At 36.7% G+C, this 20,126-nt stretch overlaps 4 protein-coding genes across 11 annotated transcripts; 1 reads left to right on the top strand and 3 right to left on the bottom strand.

Annotated features, from left to right (window-relative positions):
• Positions 1 to 6: 6 nt before the first annotated feature.
• On the bottom strand, positions 7 to 2,349 carry Nle (notchless protein homolog 1). The gene is made up of 7 exons (XM_034333395.2): positions 1,853 to 2,349; positions 1,506 to 1,745; positions 1,170 to 1,423; positions 870 to 1,098; positions 481 to 702; positions 231 to 375; positions 7 to 147 (listed from the first exon to the last, which is right to left on the bottom strand). Exons 1-6 carry the CDS (start codon positions 2,211 to 2,213, stop codon positions 236 to 238), a joined length of 1,446 nt encoding a protein of 481 aa, XP_034189286.1. The 5' UTR covers positions 2,214 to 2,349; the 3' UTR covers positions 7 to 147; positions 231 to 235.
• A 53-nt stretch (positions 2,350 to 2,402) lies between these two features.
• mRpL18 (mitochondrial ribosomal protein L18) lies at positions 2,403 to 3,297 on the top strand. Its single transcript, XM_034333409.2, has 3 exons — positions 2,403 to 2,699; positions 2,778 to 2,891; positions 2,964 to 3,297. The coding sequence occupies exons 1-3, from the start codon at positions 2,518 to 2,520 to the stop codon at positions 3,196 to 3,198; spliced, it is 531 nt and encodes a 176-aa protein (XP_034189300.1). The 5' UTR covers positions 2,403 to 2,517; the 3' UTR covers positions 3,199 to 3,297.
• A 399-nt stretch (positions 3,298 to 3,696) lies between these two features.
• Positions 3,697 to 18,085, bottom strand: LOC117608372 (protein Wnt-5b). 8 transcript variants are annotated; one of them, XM_034333404.2, is made up of 14 exons: positions 17,258 to 18,077; positions 17,099 to 17,185; positions 15,002 to 15,062; positions 14,303 to 14,854; positions 13,307 to 14,054; positions 12,701 to 13,215; positions 11,100 to 11,359; positions 8,139 to 8,223; positions 5,369 to 5,634; positions 5,070 to 5,250; positions 4,857 to 4,968; positions 4,684 to 4,786; positions 4,457 to 4,624; positions 3,706 to 4,321 (listed from the first exon to the last, which is right to left on the bottom strand). In XM_034333404.2, exons 7-14 carry the CDS (start codon positions 11,104 to 11,106, stop codon positions 4,134 to 4,136), a joined length of 1,110 nt encoding a protein of 369 aa, XP_034189295.1. In that variant the 5' UTR covers positions 11,107 to 11,359; positions 12,701 to 13,215; positions 13,307 to 14,054; positions 14,303 to 14,854; positions 15,002 to 15,062; positions 17,099 to 17,185; positions 17,258 to 18,077; the 3' UTR covers positions 3,706 to 4,133. The 8 variants fall into 8 exon arrangements, with proteins under 8 accessions (XP_034189299.1, XP_034189295.1, XP_034189294.1 ...); XM_034333403.2 differs by lacking the exons at positions 17,099 to 17,185; positions 17,258 to 18,077 and adding an exon at positions 15,141 to 15,999; XM_034333408.2 differs by having other exon boundaries at positions 3,697 to 4,321; positions 4,408 to 4,624; positions 14,303 to 17,185; positions 17,258 to 18,085.
• A 234-nt stretch (positions 18,086 to 18,319) lies between these two features.
• LOC117608202 (transmembrane emp24 domain-containing protein 2) lies at positions 18,320 to 20,054 on the bottom strand. The gene is made up of 3 exons (XM_034332915.2): positions 19,820 to 20,054; positions 18,969 to 19,312; positions 18,320 to 18,896 (listed from the first exon to the last, which is right to left on the bottom strand). Exons 1-3 carry the CDS (start codon positions 19,944 to 19,946, stop codon positions 18,747 to 18,749), a joined length of 621 nt encoding a protein of 206 aa, XP_034188806.1. The 5' UTR covers positions 19,947 to 20,054; the 3' UTR covers positions 18,320 to 18,746.
• Between the last annotated feature and the right edge of the window lie 72 nt (positions 20,055 to 20,126).

The raw sequence follows: 20,126 nt of genomic DNA, 5'->3' as shown, positions 1-20,126 counted from the left end.
GAGCACAGTAGGCTTCCCTAGAGAAAATGGCATTACAAGGGAAGCAGAAATTCTCAAAACTTTTATTTTGACTGAGAGGAACAGAAAGTGCTTACGCCCAGGATTTCACTTGCCGCGTTGTACTGGTGCTGCACCATGCGGCCAGCTCTTGCAAAAAGGATTAGACATTATTTTCAAAAACAAAATACTAAAGGAAAATTATTATTATTAAATTATTTATTATTATTTACATTATTTAATTCTGCCAGAACCTTAAAACTTTATCTTTTCCACCAGATGCAACTCGTAATCCATCCGGAGACCAATCTACAGCGTAAACTTCATCTGCATGACCTGGTAAATCTTGACAAAGTTTCTTTGTTTTCATACACCACACTACAATAGAATTGTAATACAAAACCTTTGTATTAGACTTGCAATAATAAAAATAAGAGATTTCAGAGTTTCACAATCTTAATTACTATCATTCAATTTATTTACCTTTTAAAGTAGAATCTGCGCTTCCACTAACAAGTAACCGAGAATCTGCGCTCCATGCAACGGAATATACAGCTTGCACATGTCCTCTTAAAGAAGTTATATATTTTCCGGTATTCGCCTCCCACAGTTTTATAGATTTATCAAATGAAGCTGACGCGATTACACGACCATTTGGAGAAAATTTTACATCATTAATCAGCTGCTGGTGACCTGTCATTCTTGCTAAAATATAGAATAAACTTGATACAATACATGTTTTTATTTTACGGCAAACTTTAGCTATATTGCTGGATACGGGGCTGTAGAAATGAAAAATTTCTGGAACTGGCAATATAGAACGAGTTCTTTCCGTTTAAAGAAAATTGTTAAAGAATTGTTATATACAATACCAATAGGTTTCTTCTCCTTTTCTGGTTTCCAAAGAAATAACGTAAAGTCATCAGAACCAGAAACAAGTATTTCTTCGCCTACAGACTGATATTGTTTCTTTGCATATTCCATAGCATTTTCTTCACTTTTTCCAAGATGGAAAGGACCAGTCCTAAGTACATAGTCTACGTTCAATGCTAATGTATTCACCCAATGTGCATGACCTAATAAAGTTCTGCATAAAATTCCCTGTAATAAATCAATTTTAACAAAGCCTACAACAATATATTTATGGAACATATAATGTCTATAAAACGTACATCTTCAGCTCTCCATACTTTAATAGTTCTATCTTGAGATGCAGAATAAATAAGTCCATTACCTCCCCATTTAACACATGTCACACTTTTTGTGTGACCAGTAAGGGTGCGAACAGTTTGTCCTCTAACTGTATCCCATATTCTTAAATCCCCATCTTTTGAAGCACTGACTAAGTGCTGACATTCTGGGTTTCTGTGATATGGTTCCCAGCATAAAGAAGTTACCCACATTTTGTGGCCTAACATAGCTCTTCCTAAATATTCATAAAAATTAAATATAAGCTAAATAAAATTAACGAGATAAAATGTTGATAATAAGATTTTATTAATTTTTACCTATTTGTTTGCCTGTTTTCGGATTCCATAATAAAATTGTCCCATTTTTGCATGCAGACGCAAGCTTCGTCCCGCACGGAGACCACGAAATACACAAAACCCAATGTTTATGACCCTCGCACGTATAATACGGCGTTTGCGTATAAATATCCCAAAATCTAACTGTTGTGTCTCCGGAACCACTGGCTAGACCTGTTCCATCTGGTGAAAATGCAACTGATATTACAGCTTCTTTGTGACCTAAAACATGGGGTATTTTATTAAAATAAGGAGTACTTAACAATATCTCAACTTCTCTACTTTTAGTTTGTTTTGGAGCTAATTGATTTGGCAAACAGATAACATACCTTCTAAAGAACCAGTACATCTTGTAACTGCTTTAACTTTAAAAATTGCTTGAGGTTGATATACAATTTCAACTACATCTTCGCTGATACTGAAATTTTCATTGATATTATTTTCTAAACTGTCTACAATCTCAACATCATTTACATAAAATGTAAAAGGTATAGGTTCTTCGTGTTGCAAAAGTGCATTACAAATTTCTTGCAATTTATCAACAGTAATATTAATGGGCAGATCTAGCAAACCTCCTGGTAATATTTCACCTTTGTCTGATTTAAAACGTGACAAAATCCGTTTAATTTCTGTTGAAGAATCTTCATTGTTTTGATTGCTTTCAGTCTCTTCAAGTTTTCTTTTATTCATTGTTAATTATTTGTTCAATCACTTGCGTTGATAATACTTCTTATACTATAAAATACAATATCATTGCATATTAATCAAGTTATAGTTTAAAACTATGTAAAAGTAACTGTATTTATATTGAAATCATAATTCACGTGGTACAAACATAACCTTTATTAAAGAGACATATACTATACACATAAACAAATATACAATCCATGTAAAGCAAAGTATAGATCCCTCCCATAGTGTCCCATAGTTCTTCTGGAGTAGAGTATATTTTATGTTTACTTTTTAATCACATAAACATATTTAAAACATTAAAATGTCTCTAAGAAATCGCGTTACTAACTTATTTCTTAAAAGACAAATACATGGAAATGCAGAGATAGTAGAAAATTGTAAAGAAATTCGAAACCGTAATCCAAGAAATATGGAACGTTTAAGAATTGCGAGAAAGCCTGTAGGTTATACTCTGGATAAACCCGGATTTACATACTGGCATAAGTAAAATGATTATTAAAATATAATTTTCTAACTATAATTTTAATATAAATTCTTAAAAGAACATTAAAATCTGCATAGATTAATTATAAAACCGAGTAATCGTTATATCGACGCAGAAATACATCATTTTGAGAATGGTCCAGTTATCATGGTATCCAGTCAAGAATGGGGAATAAGGAAACAATTATATAAGTTTGTATATATTATAAACTAAATTTTTATTATTTGATAGTATGTAATAAATTAATGCCAATGATTTTTCAGTACAAAAGATATCATAGCATATAAATATGTAGGACGTGTGCTTGCACAACGTTGCTTAGAATCTGGAATCTGTGAGATGTATTTTGAGGACTCAGAAATTATTGCATCTAAAATACAGACATTAATAAATGAGCTAACAGAAAATGGAATTTCTTTACAAGAACCACCCAGATATTACCATCCAAAGGCTACAGACCCTGATCGTCCAGAAAGACCTTGGCAGTTTTATGAATAATTATTAATTTATGTAAATATAATTTAGAAATATGTATAGTACACAACAGAAAATGTAAGTTATAAAATTTTAATTATAATTATTTCGTAAATGATACGATTTGTGTTTTATATGAATCTTCCAGATCCACTATAGTATAAAAATTATTTGAAATTTTTATTAATTACAAAAATGTTCAATAGGAACATTTAAGATGAAATAACTTCTTTGTATGTGTTATATTTTTGTATACCATACATTACATAAAAGTAGCAATAAATAATCATATGACAAATACAAATACAATAAACTTACAGAGTACTAAAATTTCAAATGTAACTGGGCAGAATATAAAATAATATTAATACTATATATTAGGCAGACATATTTTGTGATAATAAAAAATATTTCCTTACAAAGATAATACTGTAGCAATATAATTCTAAATAAATGATAATATTTAAAATGTTGAAACAAAAATCATCAAATGTTTGAATTTTTCTAATTTATAAAATCACAGATTCAGTCATTTTAAAGTGTTGATTTGGTTTCAGATAAATGCTGTTTTAAAGATTACATAACTATTTGAGCACAATACAAATTGTTTTGTGTACACATTTAATAGGCCACTTAATATATTGATTAATATGTTTATAAATTAATAAATTATTTCATTATAAAGTTATGAATAATATTTTTAAGTAAGCTAGAATTCAAAATATAACAAATTATTAGTTTCACTGAATTTATTTAACTGTCAGAAAAAATATTGATTGTAAATAGAAATAAAAAATAAAAAATAGCTAGAAATCTTCTAGAAATTACTTGTATCATAAGTATGCTAAGGTACTTCACTAAACACGTACGTGTGCATATATACAGTGTTACTATAATATTTCTTATTAATTTAAGTTTATCTGAAATTACAAAAAGTGTTAGTAAGACTGACTTGGATTTTATTTACACGAATGAATGTCTATATTTTTAACACAAGTCTTGCATTCGACGAGGCAACACCAATGAAACTTGCATTCACATCTTTCTCTTACAGTTGATTTCTGTGTATTATACCCTCTACCGCAGCAAAGAAGATTGCATCCATCCATGCCGGATGATGTTCGGTTGCAAATTCTTCCATGTGTGCCTAACAAACATTATTAAATAGAGTATTAAATATACAAATTAATTCGGTGCTTTTAACATTAACGCCTGCTTAATTTTTAATTTTACCATGCTTGTGTGGATTTGAAAAGTGGCACGAATGATGAAATTATTTTACCTAAAGATCCAAGTGTCTCGTTAGGAAGACAGTAATTTGGAGAGTCATCCAAATAAACCAAATCATTCGCTGTAGGTAAAGAAAATCTTGGATCTCTCATAGACAAGCGGCCGCGTCTATTTACTCTGACCTCTGTCGCTCCATCATATTTATCCAGAAGAAAATCACCTAAGAGCATGACAGTATAATTGTATAATTTCTAATTTATAGATAGTAGAGAAACATACCGATTTCTCGAAACGATGCAAGTTGCTGCCAACAAGTAATTAAGCTGCAACTTCCAGAAACTCCATGACACTTGCAAGTTACTTTAGATCTTTTAATAACAGCCTGTGGAAGATTAATCACTTTCTAATTATAAGGAACTGTAGAAAGAGAAGAATGAAGGAATTAATGTTACCCTGCGACCAGCTTCGTTATTGTGAAGATTCATCAGACTGCGGCCTTGTTCTCTGCTACCCCTTTTGAAACTTCTTTCACGTTCTTTTACATCCACGAATGCCTGTGTAAATCTTGAAAAAAGAACAATATGTTTTATTTTGCTTTTAATAAATAAATTCATTGGTATAACTGTTGGATGAAAAAAAAAAAAAAAAAAGAAAAAGAAACTTACTTGTAACCGTACTCGAGATTGTCCCCGCAGCCACCCCAAATCCAATCTCTTTTTAGATCTCTGGGTCTGCTGCTTCTTGAACAGCCACACGAGGATAATTGGCCATCTCTGCAGGATCTGCTAATCGAGTAGACCACTCCCGCGGCGGTAATTGCATGAACGAACGCGGTTTCTCTGCTGGCTGTTTAAAGTAAGAAAATTACCGATTAACCAGCAAATTAAATTAAACGTTATCGATAATATCAAGTGGAAATAGGGGATGCCACTGAGTGGGTTCTCTGTGCGTTCGGATGTCTCACCTATTCTGAGTATAGGTCCAAAGACAGATTCGTCGGGGACGGTGGAACAGTTCCACCTTCGGTCACGGAATTGATGCTGGCACTCGAGGATCCCAAATTTCGCACCCTTCGCCACGCTGGGCATGTGGTCCACGGATAACTGGCACAGCTTCCCTTGACCCGGCGAAAGACCCTTCAGCCCGTGGCAAATGTTGGACGCTGTCATGTCGTACGTTTCTATCATTTGACTGACCTCGAGCTGAGGGAAGTGTTGCAAGCCCACGTTTCTGAAAAGGCCAAGCGAAGGGCTGTTGTTATTTTTGAAAGCGACGACCGAATCGACGAGACAGAAATTGAACGTCTCTATCGCCCTTTGCCAAACCACCCCATGGATGGTTCTCCCTTCCTTCACGAAAATCGTCGGCCAACTTTCAGAGATTTTGCCACGCGGATTATGCGAGATCGAGGGGCAGGGTAAGCGGTGGGCCGTGGGCGAAGAACAGTTCTCTGCACCGATTTTTGATGGCACATTTGTGAGTCAACCGAGCGAGATGATGGAACGATGCCGTCACAGACAGAAGTCAGGGGTCTTTAACGGGGCTACCAATCTGAAATTCGAAACGGTTGCTCGTAAAGGTTTCACCGGTGATACGAACACGCTCGGCTTGCTCTAATATCACCGATCCTATTCATTGAACGTGTTCCAGCGCTAAGGATTGATCACCGTAACGCCTTTAGGCCCTAGATCCATAAGCGTAACTAGGTAAGGGACACGGGTTCTCTTATTGTTCTGAAACTCCAAAATCCAGTAGTCATCGCTATAGTCGTTCATCGGTAAATTATCATCAGTTACACACGGAGAGCTAATAAATATAATGAAAGAATGGTTTCGTGAGGAAAGGGTTAACCGGCTTTCTCGGTCATGGTACACCGTCTAATAGGGAGTGCATAATAGAGTGCATTAATATTCCGAAACACGTTTTGGCCGTGATATATTATCAGCTTTGCACTCCCCTAAAACAATGACGCGGGGAACCATGGGAAGAGAACGATAATATTTCGAAGGATACTGCCCACGCAAATTCATGGGGCACTGTAGGCTGAGCCGGCCCAAAAAGTAATGCCTCGTGTCTCCTAAAAGATTGTAGCAACAGTCTTATGGTTTCATGTACCGGGTGTTCTAATTAATAGCTGCTCTTATTTTAACCCTTTATGTAAATATATTTACCAATTAAAAATTTGAAAATTAATAATCCGTGACAATTTACTTAACTTACATAATTAGAAACACTTTTATCAAGTATTTATGAAGAATTTGTTCAAAATAAAAGTATATGGAAAGTAGCAAGAAAACGACAATGAAATGGTCGACAGGTTTCTGTTCGCGTAGGTTGAGGGGGGAAAAAAAAAAAGAAATTGTCCCGAGGCCACCCCTTAATCTGACCGTTTCGATATCATGGCGATTCACGGCGAAATAAATGGCTTTGAGAATAAAGCGGCGTGAATCAATTCGTTCGAAACACATGCACGTTTTCTATGCACCTGGAATCTAATCTGGGATACTGGCTGTTAGTCGTGACTTAAGGGGTTGTTACCTCGATACCAGAGGATATAGATTATACTGCGTACACCTTTCTGGAAGGCTGTACCATTGTCACGTGACACGGTAAAAAATAGGTAATGGAAATTTAATTAAAACCCCCCAAAAGTTCCTCTTAAACGGTTATTAGCCTCCAATCAACCGCACGCATGATTACACTGATTCAAATCTAATTAGACCGCGATGGAGACGAGATTAAAACGACAAGGCTAAATGAGAACGCCTAACTTAAGCCCACATAAGAAGGATTAACTTTCATGGAGATCCTACGAGACCCGCCCATGTGATTAGGCATTTTTCTGATCGGAGCTGCTTAGTGGAGGGATTTGAAAAAAAAAAAAGGCCCTAATGATCAGGAGGGCCAATAATCGCTTATCAATCGTATTATCTCTTCAGCTTCGAAATTACGGATCTTACGGTGTGTGATACTTAATTAAATTTATCAGTGATCGTTTGCTCGGCAAACGACAGAAAACCAAGCGAACTCGGGTGAAAAATATAAATTGATATTTTCCAAGAAAGGAGATTCATGGGTTCGGAATGACCCGCCGGCGCCCCGTCGAGAAACTTTCAAATAAAATAACGTTTATTAAAGTGTGTCCGAACCGGCGAGAAAAATCCCATGCTCTTCGTTTTTCGTTCTGAAAAATCCAATTACACGGGGAAGCATGAAGGTCTTCCTGGCAGGATGGAAATTCCACGGGAAGAAAAAGTGTACCGAGCTAGGAACTATTCAATGATTTGTCATGGGCGTGCAGGGGTGGTAGCCAGGGGTTGAGAAATTAGACACACCGTTGCCGGGCAGGGGTACGTCGGGAACAAGAGATCGTCAGAAAAATCTTTTCGATCGAGTTCCCACGACGCGATTTCGTCTCGCCTTATACAAAGAGCTATAAATTATGGCGTTTGCGTGGGTAATTTTTCACCGAAATTCGATGGGGGTAGAGCAGCGCGAGGGGATCGCGCGAAAGCAATTGGGTCATTTCTGTGAGATTCACTTAAAATTATACAGGTAACGAGTTGAGATGACCCAACATCCATCTTCCAAGGGTTAATTTTTTTTTCTAATATTTAAATAGATTCATCGTGGATCAGATGCACGGTAATTCGAAGGATTTATAAAATTCCTCGAACACGTGGGGAATACTTAATTTGAGAAATTGGTAATTTTAGGTAAATTGAAGTACTTACATCCATGTTCCAGGTACCGTTGATGATGCGACGACGAATAATAATCGCAGAATGATGAGCAAGCTGCTGCAAATTGCCATTTTGCCTGAAAAGCAATTTCAGTGTAAGTACTGTTCATTACATTCTTTTCATTTATTTTGTTCAAATAAAATGGAAATTGATATTTAATGTTCGCCGGATATAAAAATCTTTCTTTCGGGTTTACGAACTGTTAAAAATATCAGAAATTTTATGAAAAATTACCAAATTTAATCTTCTACTATTGAGAAAATAAAAACAGCTGGCAGTTTCGGTGTCAACATTTTTCGGCTGAGAAGAAATAAGCGCAACACTGTCTAACGAGTTAATTCGTGGAAGAAAATCGTTTTCTTAAACCCGGACTTAACTCGGACGTGTTCGGTAAGATGTTAAAATGTATCACCGGGTATAAGAAATCAGCACACGAGCAGACTGGTACTGGTACACCAGTTAGTGTATATACCAGTTCCGTGGGCTGCAAAGACTCGACTCGGAACGAAAGACACCTAAGTCCGGACGATTATGGTACATCGATTCGACATTACACCTTGCTCGCTCCTGAAGCGACTCTCAGGAGAGACCTCGGCTGTTGCCTTCGGAATCGAGCTGCATGACTGGTTAATAGAAACTACACGCCTTGAGTTACGACTTACGAACTCTACAACTTTTCATTTTGCGCTGTTACCATGAGAAAGCATAAAGACTATCGTTGCTGAATGAAACCCCCCTCCGGCAATAATGTATCTGTGAATTGAAAATTTCATTTTTTCTCTTTTTATCGTCGAAGGGTTTACAATCGAATGGAGGATATAAAATCGTTGGTAAAAATTCTGTAAATTAATCGGCTATCCAATCTACAACAAGCTAATATTATCGCGAATACCGCGATCATTACTTCACTGTCAAGGACTGGACACTATCAGTGTCAGTAATAAGATATCCTTAGGAAAGAATCGATAGGCAGAGTTGTATTTGTCGTCGTTTGATAAACGTCTCTGTTCGGATAAAATTTTGTAGCATCGATCAATCGTAAACAGTTTGCATCGTTGATCCATAACTTCCTCCACTGGCAGTGTTTCTCAAAGCTACGTACCCTTCGGGGTACACGAAAGATCTTCGGTACAGTTTTTCTCACTCTAATTGTAAGATTGAAAATCATGATAAGGGGGCTATAGCATTTAGACTCTCTGTCACTTTTGTGCAGATCAAAAAATTCTTGCAAAATTATTATTCTTTTTCGGTCTGACCGGAAATGGCCGAAAAAGGGTTGGCTCTAAAGCGAATCTCGCTCTAGTTCACTTTAGCTTGTTGAGAGAAAAAGAGCACGGAGCGAGTTAAATGAAGTTGCGAGTTTGTTAATTAAGCGAGTTAATTTATTCACGTCTAACTTGTCCCGATATTTATTCTTCATTTCCTCCGCAATCTCGTCCAAGTTACATTAAGTGGTCGCGTGCATTTACAAAGCTTTCATTATTCTGCCATCATCCATCTGACAATCATCGTTTAATTCCCTCTGTACCTGTTTCCCATCTTTCCATTCAGGTTCTGATCCGTCATTTTTCTTCCTAAGGGTATTTCACTTTTTTCATACTTTCTTCTTGCATTCCTATTCACTTTTTCCTCGGTTCACGCGCCTTTTCGAGAATCCCTTTAATTTTGAATGAATTCAGGGGAGGTATTTTCAAATTGATTTTCGTCACTCTTGACGCTCGGTTAATTTATTTCTCGCTTTCACCGTAGCCCCCTTAATTCCTTCTTACAATTACTATACTTTTATCTCGCATCGATCCCCCCTTTATCCCTTTATTTTTATTCATTGTCTCCACCTCGTTCCCATTCTTTCACTTTCCTTCTCTTAACCCTTCTATCGTATTTGCAATTTCTTTTCGCTTTCTCTCCCTCTTCCCCCTTTTTTTTCTCGTCCTCTTCTTCTCTTCAGCATCTCATCGAGAGTCATCTCCGCGTGTACTCCTTTCTCTCCTCTCTCTCCCTAGGCTATGCATAAGCCAGGTAAGCACGCTCTCGTTTCTTCGTGTCTGTACGTAGAAACGTTCGCACACTATAACCGGGCAGCAACTTCGTTAAGAGGACTATACTCGAGTAGTCCTGCTGCTCCTCGTGAAAATCCCTGGATGACTGGTCGCGAACAGGTTGATTCAACGATACACACCTTTTTCCACGTCAGGGGAAAAAGAAGGAGTCACGTTTACCTGGGTGTAAAGTGGCCTGGGCGTTTCAGGTCCGAATATAATAAAAACAAATGCTTACGTCGTCTTCCATTCGAATTGTAGGATCGCAGAAATATTTCATCATCATTTTATAAACTTCTCCGTCATGAATATATATTTATTTTTTCTCCAAAGCCACGCTTCTAATTGCGACTCCCTAAGGGTCAGCTTGTATTCTTCTTAAGCCCGACTTTATACAATTTGAAATTACCCCATAATTACGATTCTAACAGGAATTAAACTGCGATATTAACGTTGCCCTGTCCGCTTGTATCAACTCCTTGCGCGGCTACTCCGCCTGGTCGGCGCAAACCGTGTACCGCAGAATTTCACTGAGTTTATCGGCATTGAAGTTACGATAATGCGTTTCCTGGTCAGGTAGAAGCATACCGCTTTAAATGACCAACGCTGGTAGTAAAATAACCAAAGGGTGCTTAACGTTTCTTATTTCTTTCTTTTTTTAGTTTCAATTCATTTCGCGACCCTTTTCCTCGAGTAGATTAACACTTTGAGCGGCATCCTAAAACCCTTAAGTTTGATTTTAACGAGCTTTCGTAAAATGATAGGATACTGGTTTCTACCGATACGCGTGAAACGGTTAGGTGTAGACACTCGGTAATTTTGAAGATATCAAACGGAGATAGTGACCTATCCGACGAAATTCCCGGCTGATCTTATCTAATTATCGTATAAAGAAATTGAGAAATATCCTTACGAAGCATTACACGAGACGGACGTGTATCTTCTTTAAATATTAGATCAACGATCCTTTACGATCGTTATAAGCAGCGTGGTACCATCCAGCTGGAGCAGGATCAACGATCACCGACGAAGACCAGCTCATTCAGCAACAAATGTAGCGGTGCTTGCACTACCGCCGGTCATGTCTTGTTCAACACGCCAGCGAGATACTTTATTGCTGATAATTCGAGGCCGGTCCACCGAGAGACGTGCTGAAGTACGCCATTTACATTCCTGTCGTGATCACAAATGCATTTTATACACCGGCTAATATTCTGCCCGATCGCGTGGGCTAGATACACGGGAATATACGCGGTGGTACAAAAGTTAAACTAAATTCTAAGGACATTCATCGATTCAACGGTTTCAGCTGAATTCGATCAACTAACGATCGAATCTTACAATTAGCAAATTTTCTAGTATCGTTTCGTAATTCCTCCGGTACAAGCTTGTACTTCCTTTGAAAAGCTCCCGTTCGCAAGCACGTTTAATTTTATCCACGGTCGTTTCGTTGGAATTATAGGAAGGCAGGATGAAAAGTTGTAAAATTTATGAGTCGTTAGCACAGTCCACGGCATATATTAACTAGCCGCAGCAGGCAAACCTGAAAGCAACAGCCACCCATCGTGGTCGAGCAAGGTGTAACGCCATAATCGAGGCCGAGCTTTTGGATTTACCTGCCGCCGCCGCGGTTACTTAACGAACGAAGACTCTTTTAAAATCGGTAGCGAATCATTTCCACCCGAGATCAGGTTACCGCAGATCGTTAACTTGTGAACAACAGTCGCAGAGAGAGTTTTTAAGGAGCCTGTCGTCGATTCTAAATTTCTCGATGCTTCAAATTGAATTAATATATTTCATCCTTCTTAAATTTTTTGATACAATTTGAAAATTCCAGAATTCCAAAATTTCAAAGGGATCTGGTCCACCCCCCAAAAAATCCTCATGGCAATTTTTAATTTAAATTTAAATTTGAAATTAACCGCAGCATCTATTGGTTGCAGGTATTTCTTCTCGAAAGTGGGTGCAACCGTACCGCGTAATCTGGGATCTATTATAATTAACACGTCAAGCGTTTTATCGCTCGAAAGCACGGCGTTTCTCTGTTTACGAACAGGACCAGAACGAGACCAGATAGAGCAGTTGGATTTTTCAAGCTAGGTAGACTAGTTTCGATAACACCGGCCATTTAAAATTCAACGGGACATTGTTCCTGGAATAAATTGCCTCGTTCAAACGCGATTCGATGTTTCGATACAAGTATCTGCTTGTCAAACGAACAATGTAACGATCTTAATCATTTTTTTTTTTTTCTCACTGCAATCAAAAGCTATTTAAACAATTTTTCAAAACAATTGTTCGGGTACCCGACGTACATCTTCTATCTATATAAATAAAAATGAATGTCTTTTTGTTGCGGGCAATAGCTGAGTCCCTTATAAAAATAAACGAGACTTTTCACGATCCTATTAGCGCAAGCGTTTTAATTACCAGTATTAAGGTGTCAATAACAAAGGCAAGGTTGCATTATCGACGCTTAATTATTATACCTGATTAAATCGATTGATTACTCACCGGACCGGGTGTATCCAAAGTCGTTAAGGACGAGTTAATTATTGCCCCGGCGAGATCAGTCACCGGTTCACTTTTTATCCAGGAGAAGCACTTGCTCTTCAAGTCGACGACGATAACGACCCGTGGCGGTTTACTTTCATCGGATCGTTCTTCGAATTTCCAGTTTCCTCGTTTGCCCATCGATCGTTTATCACGCGGCACGATTCGCGGCTCATTTTGCTCCTTTCCACCGGACAAAGAACTCGGATATTTTGCAAACGTTTATTGTACAAGAATCAAGACTGACGCCTGTTTTCTTTTCGCAGGCTCGAACGATTATTTAAAAGAACCTTCGATGAATCAATCGATAGGAGAACTTTATCATTCTGAAGGTATCGCGATGAAAACTTTCATGTTAGAAAGTGCGGTACATCGGTTAGATAATTTATTGACACGGCACGACATAAATAAATTACGTAAAAGCGATAGCAAACGATCGAGTTTAGGGCTTCGGAATAAATCACCGTTGGATTCGACTGAAAATAAAACACTTTACGTCAAGTTTCGAAACTACCCATTAAACGCGTACTTAAACGGTGTGCGTCGAGTAAACGAAATACTAATCACCTGTTCACGGAAGTGTCATCCAAAACAGTCACTCGAAGCAGCGACGAGCAAACACATTCGATAACGATTCAGAAAGATCCGGTTATCCGTTGGTACACCGTCAAGATTCCTGTCACTTCCGTTCTTCGTAGGATCCACGGACATCGGTGACCAGTACGAACCGTTCTCTTCTACGTAGACCTTCATCGAATCTTCTCATCGTCCGAGGTTTACTTTAGAGCAGAGTTGCGCCGATCGGAGCATCCTTTGAAACTCGTCCTGTTCGCCGTTCACCGGTCGCTCGAAGGAAGCCGAACCATATTTGGCGCGTGAATTGGCAGGATCGGGATGATTTTTCGCGGTTTTTCCAGCCTTGCAGGCTCCGGTGTCCTCCACGGATCCGTCGTAGGAACGTGTTCGTTCGCCTCGTGGCCCGAATGGTCAGGGGAGCAGGAACGTTGCGACCTGGACGACGCGTTACCGCGGAATGGTCGCAGAGTGCAGGCAGAATCCACGAGACCGTGCTACGTTTCGTTCTCTACCACCAGCCTCGTCTCTCCTCAGCCACGATGGTTAAGTCTGTCCTGCTCGGCCTCCCGAAGGGGGGAACCCCCCCTGACTAGTGATGGCCTCAACGCGGCTCGAGTAGCTTTGAAACGTGGCGAAAACTGGTCATCCAGGGGATATAATTGGCCCGTGGCTCTTTGATAATTATGGACCAAACTATTACGTGCTTGGGTCATGCGTTTGCTTCAGGGGTCAGGCCATTCTAGAATTTTGAAAAAAATCGACATTTTTTTTTTGCTTCAAAGGTGGCTTAATGTCTTAAAAATGATATGGCAAAAGATTATAGGTGAGAAAAATTTCCAAGTACTCGAATTTTCAATTCTGCCGCAGCCCCTCCCGGTCTTTAAACGCATTTTAAACGCGTGCTTGCAGAGTCCATATTTTCACTTGAATCACTATACAAAAATTAATTTTTGAAGTTTATCAGTTGCAAAATAAAGGGATGCTTACAAAAAAAAATTCCTAAAATATGCATATTTTTTCTTCCTCCAGAGTGGCCTAACCCCTTCAGTCGGATCGGAGAAAGCGGAAACGTTTCGATATCCTCGTTCTCTAAAATAAGAGTATCAGTTTACGTACATTGTAGAATTATGAATTTTTTAATCGAATCAATAAGTGTCAACTTGAATTGCTTCAACTTGTAAACTTGAACACCCATCACTACCCTCGACGTAGAACCCGCCGGCTGGTTTCTCTCCCTTGCTTCCCTTTGCCTCCTTTCTTCTGTTCCTCTCCCTCCCCTCTAGCCTCAGTGAGGTTCATTGGTTCATCGGTGCACCGGTCCAGGCTCCGTATTCTTCTCTCTAATTATACCGTTACGTGCAATCGCTCGTGTCAATTAGCAGCTCTTTTTTTCCTGCCCGAATGCAACCCCTTCTTTCCCCAAGGACCCAGCGCCATTTCGATTCGACTTTTCTCTCCCCCTATCGTTCACTCTTCCTTACTCCTTCGGGCGATTTCGGGGAAGGGCTGGTTTTTTGGCGTACATTGCTTCAAGGTTCTCTTTTTGGGGAGAATTTGGACAATGATACGGGGGGGCGAAGCGGATGTAACGTAGAATAGGAGGAAGTAAGCTTTTGGTAGGGTTGGTAGGCTTTTTTTATGAATGTGAAGCAAATAATTTAAATTTTAATTTAAATTAAAAATTACCATTGGTGCGACGAGGATTTTTTTGGAGGGGTGGACCAGATCCCTTTGAAATCTTGGAATTCTGAAATTTTCAAATTATAGAATGTTAGTATCAAAAAATTTAAAAAGGATGAAATATATTAATTTAGCAAGTATTTACCAGTAACTAATAGAATAGAATGGGTAAGTCTTCCTAAGAAAAAAAATATGGATACAATTATCGGCTTTAAAAGTAGTCTCCCTTCGGAATGAAGCTGGGTCATTAGTAAGAAAGGCAGAACTCTTGCTCACATCGGTGAACACGATAAACCACTTGTTTTACATGTAAACACGTTCTAGTCGACTAACTGAACGAGTTCATTCTCAGGCTGTTCCGTCCATTGTTACGCGATACATTGTTTAATATATAATTAGTTACTAAACACCATCAATTATTCAAACAACGTCGTTATTGTTAACACTTTTTCTTTCGTTATATTTACAAGGATAACGTTGTATCCATTACTAAACTATTAATTAGCTTTTTTCTCATATTGAAGTAACTAATTTAAAATTTAAAACAAAGCTGAAACTTTATGAACGCGTTGCGAGGTGAATATATTATATCTCGTTAAACGAGCCGTGTTCCTGGCATGTTCGATTAATGCCTTACCGGTAGAATCGTTCATTTGCCGTACTACCGACTCTAATTCCTCTTTCTTCCTCTTAATTATACCGTTACGTGTAATCGCTCTCCTTAATTAACAGCACCCTTTTTTTTAGGCCCAAACTCTCTTCTATCCTCGATAAATCCAGAGACTTATCCCTTAGATCTTCATCTTTTTTTTTGTTTCACGATCGGGAATAAATATTAGAGCCGATTAATTAAAAGATTATCAATAGGATAAACGTTTGGAAGCTTTAAAAAAATTCCTGTTGGAATTCTAATGGAGTAAAAATATTTGTTCTCTTTTAAAAGTGAAAAGTATTATTTGATCAAATTAATTTCTTTAATTGGATAAAAACAAATTTTCATTCTAAAACGTAAAATGATAATTTTTGCAAGCGAATAAAACGACTGATATTATAGATTCTTCCAGTCAGTCGATTTATTCAAACATCGACAGGACACTGGTAATTATACCTTAAAACCCCTCGTTAGAATCGTGCAATTGGTCTAATAAATTTGCATATTTCTTGTCAGGAACACACGCGCCAACCAGAGCGTTAAATTATAGAGCAGTTTCTCCGATCCAATGAAAGGCAATTGGAAACTAGTGAAATTATTTAAATGTTTCTCCCTACACGCACACAATACAGTCGCAATAATAATTAATGGTTTTGGAAAAAAATATAATTAATAGATAATTTTAATAATCAATAATTTGCTCTCCTTTACCATCATCAACTATAATCTGTAATAATTTATTTCTAAGTACTGCACGTTTAATTATATAATAGTATTTTATAGAGAGTTTACGTTGTCTTTAAACAATTTTATAAATTAATTTTCAAGTAACAATCCCCCTGAGTTACCGACAGCATTTCGAATGTATAATGAAGCACGGGAAAATATTTGAATTTGAAATCGTAATTGTTAAAAGGCATCTGGTAATACTTCTAAAGAATTTTATAAATTTGAATACTATCTAAAACCGAGCATATTAAAATTTAAAGTGGAAGGAGAGCATGTAAAATCGCTGTTAACAATCGGTTTTCAAAGTGTTAACGACTCTCCCCGTAAGTTATGTTGAAATAAAAAGGATCAACCATACGTAACTCACGGCCGCCCTTGGAACATTTACAATCAACGTTTTCTTCGCTCGCATATCGTGTACCATGAAAGCGATGAATTTACGAGCGTGCGTTACGTTTTTCAACAGTCCTTACAATACCAGCCTGTTATACGAGACCACGATCGAGTAAACTCAATAATTACGTCTTGCATTGTGTACTGTGCCTCCTATTACATACTGTCAGAACGGTGTGTGAATAAAAATCATTAATGAAATTGACACTACCTCAATTACACGTAATTTACAGCTTTAGATGGTGGTATAAATCAGTTATTCATTTTTAACTTGAATAAAAAAATCATATATAATCTATGTATCAAAAGTCTAATAAAAAGAGTAATACCTTTGCATGATAGAACATTTAAACATCACACTTCACGTTGTATATTTGAATTAATCCTGAACGATAACAAATACCAGTGACATCGATCTGCGAATGAAGGTACTCAAAAGATATAACTGAAGAGCATGATGGAAACATAAACGATAGATTTATGTGTACCTGATTGAGGGTCCCAATTAAATTTGATTATAAGTTTGGGCAATCTGTTGACATACGACTTCAGGAGTGTTTTAAGAGTTCACGTGATAAAATTTTAATATGTATATCCATTAGCAAACTGAAATAATAAATCGGTATCAATTTAAAGTTTAATTTGATAAGAAGTTAACAGTGTACCTTTAATTAAAAAAAATAAAAATTTAATTGTTCACCAACGCCTTTGCCTTCTACCAACATTATACGTGATGTTTTGCCGTTCAAAAACCTAAATTGCTTAAAGAAATAAATTAGCGACTCAGTGACTCTCGAAGGTGTTAACTGAAGCAGCTCAACAGTAATGTTGTCCAGCGTTTCACACGGACGAAAGTATTGTCTTTCGGGTATAATCATGGCCGGGATTAGAGCAGACACCGAGGCGTGCAATCCGCTGCTAGTGTTTCCTGCAGCTACAGATCACAAGGAGGAGGAAGAAAAAAAGCATCCACAGTATTGTTACTAGGTAGGGTCGATGGAACTGCTAGGTGGCATCTAATGAGAAGGAGCGGACAATGAGCCTTTCTAACTTAAGTGCCCTGGGGTGAATACCGGAAGGGTGCCTGCTACCACCCTCCTTATTTCATTCATTTATTCTCACGCCTGCTTCGCGAATCAGACAAGTTATCTGACGAAGTGTGCTCTCCTCTCAATGACTCGTTGATTTTTAGAATATTTGGAAACCTGTCATCATAAATGTTATTTTCATGAATTAAAGTAATTTAGAGTGTTCCGGAGGAAAAAGGATTTAAAGAATTTCAAGAATAGAAAGGAATTGTAAATAAACGTGAAAATACAAACATTATTTTTATGAATAACATTTGTATTGTTTCATTAAAAATGTATTAAATATTGAAATAAAGTAAATAAATTAATATTAAATTGAATAATAAATAAATAATGTTTACTCTTATCTCAGTTTTATTAAAATCTTATTAATTTAAATTTGTTCGAGACAAATATAAAACTGTTCATTTATACCTTTCTTTTTTTATTACATCATGTTACACTGTACAGTTATATAAATGGTATCAGTATAAGGTGATTTTTGTTCAATTTATACAATTAACACATAAATCATTTCAATTCGTGTTAATTTGTTAAAATTTTTTCTTTTAATAAAAATAACTCTATATGTTGATGAATGATATATAAGAACACATACTTAGGTTACGAGATGGAACTTTCAGCTACCACTGATAAAAAAGAAATTCTGTTTATTTCAACAAATTTACCGTTTAAGTAAATCTTACAGATAAACATACATTATTTCATTCATAAAAAATCTATTAATTTATGAAATCTTCGTTTTGCTATCAACAATGTTAAAGCGTGTTTGCATTTTATATTCGAGAGAAAACAATAAATGTGAAGTGTTTGAATTTATTAATTCTATTATAACTTAATCACATAGAAAAATGTACAATGAATGTATGACTTTATTCTATACCTTAAATTAGACAACTCTTCTGACTTCAAAGAATCGTTTTAAGTAGAAAATTTGTCCTACTGTCATACAAACCAGAACCATAGCTTCGAAGCACGCCCACATAACTACACGAAAATTTGTGCTTTCGCTAATAGCTCTATGATTTCTATCACGAACCTGATAACAAAAAAATCAGTTTTATCATATGTATAAATGTTCAATAATTGTAAAAATAAAACCATAAATTACCTGCATATATTCTTGTTCATTCTTTACTCCCCATAAACTAGTACTTAATTCTTTAATCATATCATCTATTTTATTATGGTTTGCATCCTCAGGATTTTTACCATCTGAAGTTTGTTCTATAGGCTTCTGAGATTCACCGACATCCATATTGAACATAACAACTTTTGGTGTCATACTGCTTTTTTGATTACCAAAACAGTACGTATAAGCACCAGAAAGATGTGCAGCAAACGTATATTTACCACTGCTTTCTTGATCCCCTTGGTAAATTATCTTTCCATCAGGCCCAATGATTCTTACATCTATATCTAAAAATCCACCTTCTGCTATTTCAAATGTGAGTCCTATAACAAAAAAAAATGTACTCATACACATGTACAATATGTACATGTAATGATATCAAACAATTTGAATTAACATATGGCACCCATTAACCAATTTAAAATATTTTACTTTTTATTGAAACTTTAATCACAATTTAACTGCAATTTTTTGTGTGCAATTAACTGATTAAAAATCAAAATATTGTTAGTATTTTAAAGTCTACGATAAATGTAGGATTGATGATAGAAAAACTTCTTCATTAAGTTATACAAATGTTTATACTGTACAGTGTTCCAAATTTTCTTCTAATAACATTTTTATATCCTACAGCCTGTCAGAATCTAATAAAAGTTCTAACAATGACAAACAAAACTATTTTATGTGAGCATGATTTTTAAATTAAAATAATTGCTAGAATCAAGATTTAAGTTAAAACACAGGAACAATTGTATTCAGTCATTTTTTGAAAATTGAAGTTTATTATATCAAAAGATACTTAAAAATTCGAGCAGGAAGGAAAAACTAACCCATTTTTGTGCCCGCTTCCACCGTCTCAAAGAAGCATTCTTCGGCATGTGCATCCACGGTAATGAAATAGCAATTTGCATTTGAGCTCAGAAAAATTAGGAGCAAACACGAAATAAGCCACCTCATTTTATCAAATTACAATACAAACCAATTAAAAACAACATACACTTTTTCTTACTTTTGCCACTTCAGAGTGGCATGTTACTACCACAGCGCCACGTATGCACTCGTCGTAGAATTAGTGATGGTAATAGATGCGCAACTTATCCTGTAACATTATTTTCCCTAGGAAAATCTATTTTCACA

Source organism: Osmia lignaria, chromosome 15 (genome assembly GCF_051020975.1).
Source record: "Osmia lignaria lignaria isolate PbOS001 chromosome 15, iyOsmLign1, whole genome shotgun sequence".
In the NCBI taxonomy this organism is placed as follows: domain Eukaryota; kingdom Metazoa; phylum Arthropoda; class Insecta; order Hymenoptera; family Megachilidae; genus Osmia; species Osmia lignaria.
Note: the sequence above shows the minus strand (reverse complement) of the source record. Positions and strands in the feature narration are given on the sequence as shown.